The sequence below is a fragment of the Peromyscus maniculatus genome, chromosome 20 (genome assembly GCF_049852395.1).
Source record: "Peromyscus maniculatus bairdii isolate BWxNUB_F1_BW_parent chromosome 20, HU_Pman_BW_mat_3.1, whole genome shotgun sequence".
Taxonomy (NCBI): Eukaryota; Metazoa; Chordata; class Mammalia; order Rodentia; family Cricetidae; genus Peromyscus; species Peromyscus maniculatus.
Genome location: NC_134871.1, coordinates 45749889 through 45762867, shown reverse-complemented (window position 1 = coordinate 45762867; position 12979 = coordinate 45749889). Strand labels below are relative to the sequence as shown.

Here is a 12979-nt window from a genome sequence, read left to right as displayed (position 1 = left end):
CCAGAAGGGTGGGAACAGCTTCCTCGGAGGGCTGAGATGAGCCCTACTTCTCCACCGCTGTAAACTCTCCCCAGAGGGTTTCCTTGGCCTGCTTGTGGCCCCAGGGTGCTGGGGTCAGTCTCAAGCTGTTTGTAAACTTCCAAAAAACCCTCCTGGCCGCCTTACTCTCTCAGGCTTGCAAAAGCTCCGTACTCCAAGGCCCAAACCCCTTGTGTGGCCACTTCCAGCCGGGAAGACCTGCACCATGATTTCCTTTCCGATTCTTCCATTCACACCTTTATTCCCAGCCAATCTCACCTGTAACTTTTCTTTTCTCCTGGCACCCTGGGTCATACTTCACCCTAGGTTTTGATAGTGAAGCAGTCTGCATCAGGTAATTCCCCCTCTCAGTCATCCATTCCAGTCTTTTCTCCTTGAGTCAGGCCTGGTACTCTGATATAGGTCCCAACTCTTTGCCACAGGTCTCCACAGGACCATCATTTCTGACAGCTGTGGTCCATCCTCTGGTCCCTTCACTCCCATGGACTCTTGCAGGCTGACAGCTTTAAGCCTGGATGTCAATGAATAGCTGCCTCCAAGGAGATCTTTGCATTCTGTTAGATGGTGTGAATTCATCTCTGGCTGGAGTGGCAGCCTGAGCCTCAACCTCACACTTTTAGTTTCTGGTTTCATACTAGAAGTTGTAGCCAGAGTGCTATCTCAGGAACACATGGAGGCCTCACATTTACTGACATGGGGAGGTAGGGGAAGGGATGGCAGAGTTCACATGACTCATCCTCACACTTTCGATTCTCAAGGAGACATTTTCTTTCACTCTGCCTCCTTTTGGGGTCAGTATTCACAAAGACCAAGCCCTGCCTTGGCCAAGCCCAGCTGAAAGGCATGCTGGGCCAGCAACAAAGGAATGTTCTAGGAGACTGAGTAGATCAGATTGGCTCTGATCCACAAAAGTTCATGCCTGGGGCTGCCTTTCTCTGCACACTACACGAAGACAACTGCAAGGTAGCCTCGGTTGCTCATTATGGTATGTGGCACGGAGAGAGAGCGGCAAGAGGAGAGGAGTCAGTGGATACTACTGAAGTGGGATGACTCCAGTAGGAAGGCTGGTGGCTGTAGGGGAGGCTACCATCCCCGGGGTGAGCACTTGCTTGCCCTATAGAGGTGCTTCTTGGTTCTGGTATCCACAGAAGAGCACATTACTATTCACCTTGGTCCTTATAGCGTTTCTGAAGGAAATCAGATGTAGGCACTGTGATGTCTAATCCAGGAAGGTTGAATGTCAGGCCCGCGACCGGGATGTGGGTTGGAGTGTGGGGCGGTGGAGGAAGAGGCCATGGTGATTAATGAGTTGCTTCATTTAACAACAACCGGGCGGTTACGCAGACTTGCTGTGATAGGAGTCTGGTTATTTCTCCAGCTTGATCCTTTGACCGGGTATGTCCTCCAAGGTCCATTTAAAGCGGTTTCTGACTAGCAGCTAGGGATCTCTCGGAGAACGACTGTGCCAGGGCTGTTAGCTCTGCCGGTAGTGCGCAGAAACACGGGTCTGGGGCAGCAAGACGTCACTGCAACGCACAGTTTCATAAATGACCCACACCCAAATCGCTGCTGGGTAGAGGGATGACGAAATTATGTATTTACAGAAGTGGGACAAGGGACAGGCAAGAGGTCAGGGGAAGTGCGCAGCTGCCAGGGCGCCGGGAGCCGGTGCCGTCCACCTCGTTCCAGAGAGACAGAGCCTTGGACCAGCTCCACCGAAGTTCGCAACCCAACTGCGTGCAAACTTGCTCCAGCCCGCCTGTGACTGCAGAGCTCCCAGAGTGCTGTGCGCCGTGGACTCCCGGTGACTTCAACTCCCAGGAGGCTCCGCGCCCGGTTCCGCAATTCCCAGGGGGCGCCGCGTCTTCGCTCAGGCCCCGCCCCCGCTGGGCTCGGGACTACAAATGGACTCTCAGGCGCCGCCGCCGCCAGGCATCGGCTCCGCAGCGGCGCACGGGCTCCCCGTCGCAGAGGTAGTGGTGGCCTGCGCCGGCTACGGAGGCCGGCAGGGGGCGGCGGCGGAGGCCGTTACTCAGGGTCCAGAGGCGGGGCGGCGGGTTCCAGGCGCTGCAAGCCGGCGGGCCGCGACTGGGCCGCGACGAGGTGCGAGCCGAGGCCATGGGCGACCGCGGAGGCGCGGGCGGCTCTCGGCGTCGGAGGACTGGCTCGCGGGTCTCCGGCCAGGGAGGCGGCGGGCCCGTGGCGGCCGAAGAGGAGGTGCGAGACGCGGCTATGGGCCCCGACTTGGGTGCCGGGGGTGACGCGCCGGCCCCGGCTCCAGCTTCGACCCCGGACAAAGACAGACACACCGACGTGGGCGACGGCCACTGGGAGCTGAGGTAGCGGAGCGCCCGACCCCTACATCTGATCTCCCCAGCGACGCTCCCAGTTCTTAAAAGGTGGCCACAGCTTTGCGAGTCCCGAGTCTGGGGGTCCCCTTGGGCTACACGGGGACACAGGCTTTGGGGAGAGGGTCACTTGCCAAGGTCACCCAGGTGGGGTTCGAGTAGCGAGCCCGGGAGCCCGGGCAGAGGAGTAGGTAGCAGCCCCTTTTCCAGATTGCTTAGGGAAGTATACCTTGAGGCAGGTCCCTTGAGGTTCTTTCTGAGGGGTGGGTAGGAGGAAGTCTAGAGCACTGGGGCTTGGTGGTGAATGCGCTTTCTTCTATGGAAGGAGATGTTTTCGGGGGAGGGTTATGATGCAGAGTTACTTTTGCAGAACTATGAGGGGTGTCCTGTGGGTAGAAGGTTGCTAGAGGCTCCAGAGGACACAAGCCTGTCCCAGGAGAGGGGAACAGGCATTTGCCCAGGGAGAGGACAGTACAGGAAGTTTTCTTGTACTGACCGAGTGGCTGCACGGCTTATTCACCCGTCTTCCTGTAAGTAGGAGGGCCTGAAGCCCTGCTGATGTTACCAGAATGACTGCAGGCTATAGGGACGGAGCTGACTCTGTGAGACTTTCATCCCTTGGTTGGAGTACTGGAGAGAGATTTGGTCTGGACACACCTATGGGAGAGGCCCTGCTTAGCTGAATGACTGACTATAAGATATGGGAATGCACCATGTTCTTTGGCAGCATTGACTGCTTCCTCCAAGCTGGCCCCGAGGGTCTTCCAGGTGTTCATCATGGAACCCTTTAGTAGCTCTGGGTTAGGAAGTAGCTGAGGGGCTAGGAGGAAGTGGACAGCTAGGCTGGCAAAGACTTGTTCTGTTGGTATCAACGGAGTCTTTGTCCAGTGGGCACTGTGGGAAGGGGCCCCCCAACTGCCCTTGGGTGTTCACAGTTCACCTGGGAGATAAGATAACTTCAGCATGAGGCAGGCATGGCACATTGTGGGCAAAGGTCAGGTAAGAAGGCCATGAAGGCACAGTGTGGGAGGAGACTGGTCCTCCTAAGAGGGGTGGTGGTTTTCTGTAATTCAGAGCTGCTCTTGAGAGAGGTTCGCTTCCCACTCTCCATCTGAGATGTTGAGTTCTCTCTCTATTTTATTTCAAACAAACAAGGTTTCTCCATGTAGCCCTGGTTGGCCGGAACTAGCTCCATAGACCAGGCTGGCCTTGATCAGAGATCCACCTGTTTCTGCCTCCCAAGTGGTAGGATTAAAGGTGTCCATGCCCCGCTTCATCTGAAAAGATGTTAAGGGTTCTAGAACTCCCTCTGCTGACTACCCTCATTGCCCTTCCCTTTAGGAGTCAGGGATTTTGCTACTATGATCTCTAGAGGGGTGGGAATAGTATCTTTTTACGTGAGATCTGTTGTGGGATAGGCAAGAGAGAGCAATCACATCTTTGGATGATGGCTTAACTTTTTCTGTGTCCTCTGGTGTGAGGTTTGTGCAAAGCCAGGAAATGTGTATGTGTGTGGGGTCTCTGCTGTGACCCCCTCCCCATAAATGGATGATAGACTGAAGAGATGGGGTGGGGAGCTTGTTATCCCCTCGTGGGCCTCATTCCCATTTGGGGTGCCACGGGGCCTCCTAGTTGAGGTGCCGTACCCCATTCCTGCTGTTGGTGGGTCAGCCCTGACTGCCCTCTTGGAGTTGGCCTGCAGCTCCCCCATCGCCACTGGCCGCTTGCCAACTCCCCTCCCTCTGTTGTTGCTCTTGGCAGCTCGGCCTTCCTCTCACTCTTCCTCTTAACTCCTGAGCTTCTGTGTCCTCCCCTTCCCTGTATACTTCCTGTTCACTTTAAGCTGGGCCATTGAGTCGGGTTCTTGATGTCAGCTCCTTTTTCCTACCCTGTGGCAAGGTGAGGCTGTAAGTTCTTCATCTTCCCAGGTTACACACGTTCCTGTGCACCCAAGGCAAGACCTTATAGTGGTGGGTTTTCCCCGGAGTATTTGTCCCTGTCTTTTGCACATCTCTAGTAGGGTCTGGGAATTATGAGGAGCTTACTTCAACCATCTTGTACCCCAGGGCTTGGCCCAGAGGGCAGCACAGAGGAAGTGCCAGGTGTCAGCTGGAAGAGGAGCTAGCATTCTGTTCCCTTCTCTTTCTGTTTGCCGTTGGACCTGAGCTGTGGTCCCTAGGTGCAGTCCATACTTGGAGCTTGATCCTTTGAGTGTAGTGCAGCCCTTGACGTGTGTGGGGATGGGCATGTCTTAGAGTGCTTTCGTGTGGTTGAAGGAGACGTAGGAGAGAATGCTAGCTGTCCCTTGCTCTGCGTGATATAGGAGAGATGGCCAGCTGTCCTGTGTCCTTTTGGCCTCAGGGAGTGAGTGTGGAACAGCTGGAAGGCACAGGACATGGGCAGGCCCTTTAGTAGGTGAGAGGGTGGCACAAACAGCTGTGATCATGGCTAGCCAGCTCCTCTTTTTCCTTCTGGCCATTTCTGCGGCCTGTCCTTCAGCCCACTTGCTTCTGGTTACAGTGGCAAGCTTGGGCCTTTGCAGGCATTGGTGGGTGGGGGCTTCCTCTCCTGGGACAAGTGTCTCTCATCTATGAAAGGAGGGAGTAGCACGAGTGGAGGCGGGGCAGTGGGAATGCTGCCTTCAGGATGCTGATGGGCAGTCCCAGAGGGACCTGAGACATTGGTGTGGACAGTTAAGGAAGGAATTAGGAACCCAACAGAAGGAACCTAAAAATAAGCTCTTAAGACATTGTCTGCTAAACCAGGCAAGCATCCAGTGTGGTGGCACATGTTTGTAATACCAGCACTTGGGAGATTAAGGAAGGAGGGTCATCAAGGCCAGCCTGGACTACACAGACCATGTCTCCTAAAACAAATCAAAACAAAGATCGTCTGATAACTGTCAGCTCTGAAAAGGGGGACCCATTCTCCACTTCTGTCTTCATTCTGGAGATGGCCACAGAAAAAGCAGCATGGTCTCCTTGGTTACTCAAAGGGGAGAGAGGTCAGTCTTGTGAAACAGCTTTGGTTATGTGCAAGCAGTACTTGGTGGGTTGTGGCACGGAGGCCAGCATGAGGTTTTGGGGCCAGGAGGCTTTGGGACAGTTGTGCTGAAAGCACAGGGCTTCAGCTTGGGGGAGGGGACTCGTGGGAAGGTCTAGTGGACAGACCCAGAGGTGCCTTCCTGCTTGTCTCATGATGTTGCCTCTTCATTTTATCTATCTATCTATCTATCTATCTATCTATCTATCTATCTATCTATCTATCTATCTATCTATCTATCTATCTAATGGTGTTGCCTCTCTTTTTTTTTTTTTTTTCCCCCCGAGACAGAGTTTCTCTGTGTAGCTTTGTGCCTTTCCTGGAACTCACTTTGTAGACCAGGCTGGCCCCAACTCACAGAGATCCACCTGCCTCAGCCTCCCGAGTGCTGGGATTAAAGGCGTGCGCCACCACTGCCCGGCTGGTGTTGCCTCTTAAGGATAGCCACATCAAGCCCATGAAATCAGTTTGGGGGTGCACCCCCAAACAAGGGCAGCAATCAGAAGGCAGGGGCAGATTGGCGGAGAAAAGGGGACCACAGTCTGTAGGGACCACAGTCATATCATATGGCTTCTATCACATGGGCCTAGTGTGTAGATGCTGGAAGACTAGTCCTGAGGAAATGGACAATTGGGAGTGGAGTTGGGCTTGAAATAGGGTGGAACTGTCTTACTTTGGTGCTGTAGCATGGCATGGACCGTAAGAGGGATATGACTGCCCTCCTACTAACCAGGAGCTAGTGTAGATGAGACTAGGTGCCAAGTAGATCTGTTTCTTTTTATTTTTTTATTTATTTTTGGTTTTTCAAGACAGGGTTTTCCTGTGTAGCTTTGCGCCTTTCCTGGAACTCACTTGGTAGCCCAGGCTAGCCTCGAACTCACAGAGATCTGCCTGGCTGTTTCTTTTTAAAGAGTCAGGGTTTCTCTGTATAGTTCTGGCTGCTTTGAATCTCACTCTACAGACCAAGCTGGCCTCAAACTCAGAGATCCACCTTTCTCTGCCTCCTGAGTGCTGGGATTAAAGGAGTGCGCCACCACTGCCAGGCTTTTTTTTGAGGGGTGGAGGGTAGTTCTCAGTCTTGAGCCTGGCGGTGGTGACACACATCTTTAATCCCAGCACTCAGGAGGCAGGTGGATCTCTGTGAGTTCGAGGCCAGCCTGCTCTACAAAGAGAGTTCCAGGACAGCCAGTACTGTTACACAGAGAAACTCTGTCATGAAGAAAGAAAAAGATATCAGTCTTTGATAGCAAAGACTGGGCTTGTTGCTATTGCCCCTCAGCCTCTTTGACCCTCTTCTGGAGAAGGCTGTCAGACTTCCAACCCTAACGAAAGCTAGGGCTTGCCCCTTATTATGATGAGGCAAGGTCAGCCCTAAAAGGGCATCTGTGGGACAGCTCCTATAGTAGGCTTCCTGGCCTGCTCCTTCTCCTCAGATGCCCCAGGGTAGAGGTGTATGTGGTGAGAGGGAAGGGGAGGCCCTGGCCTCTTTGCTTACAAAAGCTAGGTCTTGCTCAATTGTGTGTGGCTTCCTGGTGGCACAGCAGCTGGAGGGCAAGATGGAGCCACAGTTGGTGAGAGTGAGGGCATTAGTTACTGGACTAGGGCTCTGGGATGTTCCTGTTGTCTTTGCCAGGAGCTGAACCTGGGCCTTATCTTAGTCACACAGTGCTCCTCTGCCAGGCCTGGTATAGTTCTTGACAAGCAGTGTCCATTTGGGTGTCCTGCATCCCATCACTGGGTGAGAGCTTTCATGGGTAGGAAGGAGTCTACTTCTGGGGCCTTCCCTGTCATCAGGCCCAAGTAGTTGCCTCATGGCCCCTGAGCCAAGGCAGGGACACAGAACTTAACATGAGTAGAGAGGGCCAGATCACTGCTCAAGAAAGGTACATTAAGGCGGGCCATTTGGCCAACTATTACGCTGGGCCTATGTGTCTTAAATATCGGGAGAATGCTTTTCCTGGCCATGGTGGGAATTCCTCCATGAGTGATGTGGTAGGTCGGATGGGCAGATTGGACAAGGTAGACTCGACCTTGTCTTGTTGTCCCAGCAGTACTTGGTAGGTCCCCATAGGTCCACACATACCCAGGTGGGATTATCTTTGTGGCCAAGAGCATGGTTGCAGTTGGAGATTTCTGGAGCTCAAACTCCATGGAGACCCATTTAGCTTCTTCTGCCTGTGATGAACGTTTTCTGCTGCCTAGAGGGAAAGGCCTCTGGGTAGTTCTGAGCCTTTTCCTCCAGGAGCTATATAGCCACTAGAATGGCCTTACCTGGCTCCTCTTCCTGTCTGTAAATGGATAATGGACTCTAGGTAGAAAAGACACCTGGGGCAGGAGTGGGTCACAGTGTGTTTATCCCTGTCCTACTGGTTACTGCTTACTGGGCAGGGTCCTGTCTCCTTTTTGCTAGGTGCCATCGTCTACAAGATTCTTTGTTCAGCTCAGACAGTGGTTTCAGCAATTACCGTGGCATCCTGAATTGGTGTGTGGTGATGCTGGTGAGTAGGAATGTGGGAGCAGACTCACTGAGGCCAGGTGTGGTGGTGTGGTAGAACCTTCCAGGGTGCCCTTGCCCTGGGTACAGGCTCTGCCCTCTGAAGGCTAGCTCCATGTAGCTGCTAGCACTAGGCTGGTTGGGAGGAAACAGGGGTGGTCCTTGCAGCGGCTACACTGGCTTTCTCTTGGATCCCAGGCTAGCTCTGTGGGAGGCTCAGTGGTAGTAGAGACGATGAGTGATGAGTGTCTTGAATACTCTGGTAGTGCCTCAGGTCCCCCTTGGCTGTGTAGGTGTGATATGGGAGAGCAGGGAGATGGAGAGGAGTATTGGTTGCTCTTTAAGCTGGGAGGCTGAGAGGCTGAGGAGGGGGCACTCTGTGGCCTCCCTAGAAAAGTATGGATAAAATCTTGAGGATGTATGTCCTATGCCATATGGGCAGAACCAGCCACTGCTTTGTAGGTCTTCCTAGTCCCTTTCCTTGAGCCTTGGGTATAGGTGGTTGGGGTGCTATGCCATGTCCAAGCCTATTGCCTCTAGGGCCTGCTTCCTACTGGGGCTGTGCATCTCCACCCCAGAAGCCTTTGGGTCCAAGGCTCAAAGGGACAGCCTGATGGGTGGGTCAGGGGCAAAGGGCTATCTTCACCCAGAGTCTAACATTCAGATACTGTCTGATACCTATTGCCCTTGCCCAGAAGTGTTTGCTCCTGCTTTAGGCATGGCTTCTTTGGCTATCCAGTGTGGAAGAGTCTTTACCCTATTGTGCCCTTAAAGGTGTCTGAGGCTTTCAGCACCTTTCCCTGGACAGAGGTTTAGGCCTTGGTTAGCTGTACCACCTCCATGGTACCTTCTCTGATCATCCAGGCAAAGAACCTCACCAGTGTTTCCCTGTCAGTATTGGCCAGTGCCTCCATCAGTTTGGGTAGTTGGCCAGGTTGGTGGCTCCAGGCCTGGGTCTGGTGCTTGTGAGATGGATGAGGATGGAGATCAAACACTGAGTTTCAGGCTAAAGTCCAGAGGCTTAGTCCTTAGATGAGCTACACTGGGCCACACTCTTGGAGCTTTGAGTATTGTTAGAGTAGCTGACTCCAGTACAGAAAAACCCACCCCTGATCTTTTCTGTTTTGATGGGTCTTTCTGCTGCTTGTCCTGTCCTCAGGGCCTGCTTGTAGCCTCTAGGCTCTTAACTAGGCACTGAAGGGACCAGTACCCTGGGCAAGGCTAAGTGTCAGAGGTGCTGGGGTCAGGTCGTCTGTGTTAGCACCACTGGGGTTGAACCCTCCTGATTGTCTCTTGCAGATCCTGAGTAATGCCAGGTTATTTTTAGAGAACCTCATCAAGTGAGTACTTTTTCCAGGCCCCTTATCTCTCCCCTGCCTGCTCAGGCCATGAGGCCCACCTCTACTCAGGCCCCCATTGCCCCACCCCCAGGTATGGCATCCTGGTGGATCCCATCCAGGTGGTGTCTCTGTTTCTGAAGGACCCCTACAGCTGGCCTGCCCCGTGCCTGGTTATTGGTGAGCTGCACTCCAAGAAGGGCCATGGGTGGGGGATAGGCTGGCCAGGGCCTGAGCCTGTCCTGTGATGCTCTGTCCTCAGTATCCAACATCTTTCCTGTGGCTGCATTTCAGATCGAGAAGCGCCTGGCAGTGGTAAGTAGAGTGGTGCCCATCCCCCCTTGCTGCAGTCACTGGTGGCCTACTGGTGATAGGCTGGTCCTACTGGGCCTGACAGTCCCTCCCAGGGCAGGGGACCCAGCTGATGCTCTCTCCCTCTCCAGGGTGCCCTGACAGAGCAGATGGGGCTGCTGCTACACGTGGTCAACCTGGCTACCATCATCTGCTTCCCAGCAGCTGTGGCCTTACTGGTTGAGTCCATCACTCCAGGTGTGTCTGCATCCCAACCATCCCAGCCCATGCTGAGCTGACCCCAGGTTATTCATGGAATGTGGTTGGTCACAGCTGAGCCTACCTTTCCTGTCTTAACCATGGTGTATGGGCAGACATGGCTGATCCACCTATCTTGCAGTGGGTTCTATGTTTGCTCTGGCATCATACTCCATCATCTTCCTCAAGCTCTTTTCCTACCGTGATGTCAACTTATGGTGCCGCCAGCGAAGAGCCAAGGCCAAAGCTGGTAAGAGGCTGTCAGGACAGGATTTGCCTGTAGGACTGAGCCTGGGCTGCATGGCTCACCCTGCTGTCTTGCTTTGCCGGCAGTTTCTGCAGGGAAGAAAGTCAGCGGGGCTGCTGCTCAGCACACTGTGAGCTACCCAGACAACCTGAACTACCGAGGTGAGGACCCGTGGAGTTGGGGCTCTCTCTCAGAGGCAGGGCTGTAAGTCAGGCTCAGGGCTGTGTAGTCCTAGCGCCCACCCTTGCCTTCTAGATCTCTACTACTTCATTTTTGCTCCTACTTTGTGTTATGAACTCAACTTTCCTCGGTCCCCACGAATACGAAAGCGCTTTCTGCTACGACGGGTTCTTGAGATGGTAAGGTTTGGGCCTTGAGGGCTGGTGTGGGCAGGGCTTGGGGTGTGCGTGCAACTGAAGTCTCAGCCAGCCTACTGCTGTGTTCTTCCCCCAGCTCTTTTTCACCCAGCTTCAAGTGGGGCTGATCCAACAGGTATGTGGCGTGACTGGGTGTGTGGTAGGGCTTAGCGTAGCTGAGGGAAACGAATGTGGTACTTTCCTTTGCAGTGGATGGTCCCTACTATCCAGAATTCCATGAAGCCCTTCAAGGTAAGGTTAGGTTCCACTGTGGCGGGGGGTGGACAGGGGAGATGATACAGCCAGCTGAGGCAGCCTGTCTCCACAGGATATGGACTATTCACGTATCATTGAGCGTCTCTTGAAGCTGGCGGTGAGTGTCAGAGGCTCCAGTGGGGTGAGTGTGAGGGAGAAGTGGGGAATCTGCAACCTGGCACTGTCTCCCCAGGTTCCCAACCATCTCATCTGGCTTATCTTCTTCTACTGGCTTTTCCACTCCTGCCTGAACGCCGTGGCGGAGCTCATGCAGTTTGGAGACCGCGAGTTCTACCGGGACTGGTGGTGAGTGGTGTGTCTCTGGGGATGTGGGTAGGGTCAGGACACGCTCCGCTGATCTCATTGCTTCTTGACCCCAAGGAACTCCGAGTCTGTCACCTACTTCTGGCAGAACTGGAACATCCCCGTGCATAAGTGGTGCAGCAGGTAGGTGGTGGTGTGCACCTGTGGAGTGTGGCTGTGGACCGGCCATGGCATTGGCCTCAGCCTGTGGCTTCTTGCTCTGCAGACACTTCTATAAACCTTTGCTCCGACGGGGCAGCAACAGATGGATGGCCAGGACAGGGGTATTTCTGGCCTCAGCCTTCTTCCATGAGGTGAGTGCTCTGAGCACACCCCACATCACCTCTGGGCAGGGCTGTAGCCACCAGCTGAAACACTGACCTCTCTTGTCCCCCCCACACTCTAGTACCTAGTGAGCATTCCCCTGCGCATGTTCCGCCTCTGGGCATTCACAGCCATGATGGCTCAGGTGAGCAACTCTGCAAAGCTTGCTTCCCTTAGCCTCTATCTGTGCCGTGCCCCACCTGAGTGTAGTCTCGTTGTGTCCGCAGATCCCACTGGCCTGGATTGTGGGCCGCTTCTTCCAAGGGAACTACGGCAATGCAGCTGTGTGGGTGACACTCATCATTGGGCAACCAATGGCTGTGCTCATGTATGTTCATGATTACTACGTGCTCAACTATGATGCCCCAACAGGGGCCTGAGATACTGCCAAGGGCCAGCCCTTCCTAACCTGGGCCGGGAGTTTTGGAGGGGTTCCTGGCTGTCTGCACACTCCTCCTAATCTGGGAGGCCTCTCTGCCCCTATGGGGCCCACTCCTGCTCTTGGGGATGGCACCTGAGTCCAGCTAATATAAGCCAGTGCTTGGGAATCTGTGCTGACCAGGGGCAGAGGGCATCAATAAAGTGCTGTCTAAAAACCTTCCTCAGCCTACTGGGGTTGTGGAAGCTGCCGAGGAGGACCTATACCCATGTGTGCTGTGCAGCCCCTGCTTCAGGGACTGACGTTCTCAGGCTCTGGCTAAGGGTATAGTGCTGGAAAGATTTGGGTCACATGGTTTCCATCTACTTTACAATCTCATGGAATATGCGGACAAAGTTGTTCAGTTGCACAACAGGACACAGTAGGCAGCCACATGCAGTGGTGGCTCAAGAACAGTGGCTGAGTAACGTTACTGCTCATGAAAGCCTAGTGAGTTCTTGGCCTGCCCTATTAATGCGTGCAGGACCAGGGCTCAGAGCTGTGTGCACTCAATAGAGGACAACCCTGTGGCAGGCTGGCTGTACTGTCTAGAACCCTTGTGAGGAGTCTGGTTTAAGAGATGACATGCAGGGTTCAGGGTTTCCTTGTGTTGATGACGGACTCCAGGCAAGCACCCTGACCCACAGGGCCACTGGTAGGAACCGAGACCTACATTTCTAGAGGCAGGGCAATCATGGAGAGGACTTTGTGTACTGACTGCCTGGGGTGCAGGAATTATATACGCCGTACCTTTAATCTCTCTTAACTCCCTGGGATCAGGCTTCTCAACAAGTTGGGCTAGTGGCTCTAGGCTGTGCTACACAGGGGCAGACTTGACTGGGTTGGCCTACTCCTCTCCAAACAGAGGGATACTTGACTCCCGAGTGCTGGTACCTGCCATATTGGACAGAGGACTTTCACAGGAGAGTCCCATTGGCAATCCAGGGTCTCATCTTTGCCTTAACAGGTTAGTGCTTAGCAACTGCCAGGCTGCAGACTTGAACCTGCAGTTAGGTAGGTGTCTAATGCTAGGCAGTGTGATCTCAGCTGCCTCAGGCCACCTGTGAGGCCATTTCCACCTCTGTCTTCACATTCCAAGGAGACATCAGCAAGTTCAGAACCAGTCCAGTACCTGATAGACGTGGGAACCTGGCTCTGCCAATAGGTCCAGCATGCCCATGTAGACATGTGAATGGATCCATCTCAGGATTGGGGAGAGGTACTGACGACAACATGCATCAGAAAAAGCTGTGAGCCAGGTGGTGGC

General features: G+C 53.9%; 1 protein-coding gene across 1 annotated transcript; it reads left to right on the top strand.

Annotated features, from left to right (window-relative positions):
- The first annotated feature begins 2025 nt into the window (after nt 1–2025).
- Dgat1 (diacylglycerol O-acyltransferase 1) lies at nt 2026–11895 on the top strand. Its single transcript, XM_006989351.4, has 17 exons — nt 2026–2378; nt 7840–7927; nt 9223–9263; nt 9355–9440; nt 9523–9575; nt 9704–9809; nt 9952–10059; nt 10143–10217; nt 10312–10415; nt 10510–10548; nt 10623–10664; nt 10741–10785; nt 10861–10973; nt 11049–11114; nt 11197–11284; nt 11377–11439; nt 11522–11895. Exons 1-17 carry the CDS (start codon nt 2158–2160, stop codon nt 11672–11674), a joined length of 1491 nt encoding a protein of 496 aa, XP_006989413.1. The 5' UTR covers nt 2026–2157; the 3' UTR covers nt 11675–11895.
- The last annotated feature ends 1084 nt before the right edge of the window (nt 11896–12979 follow it).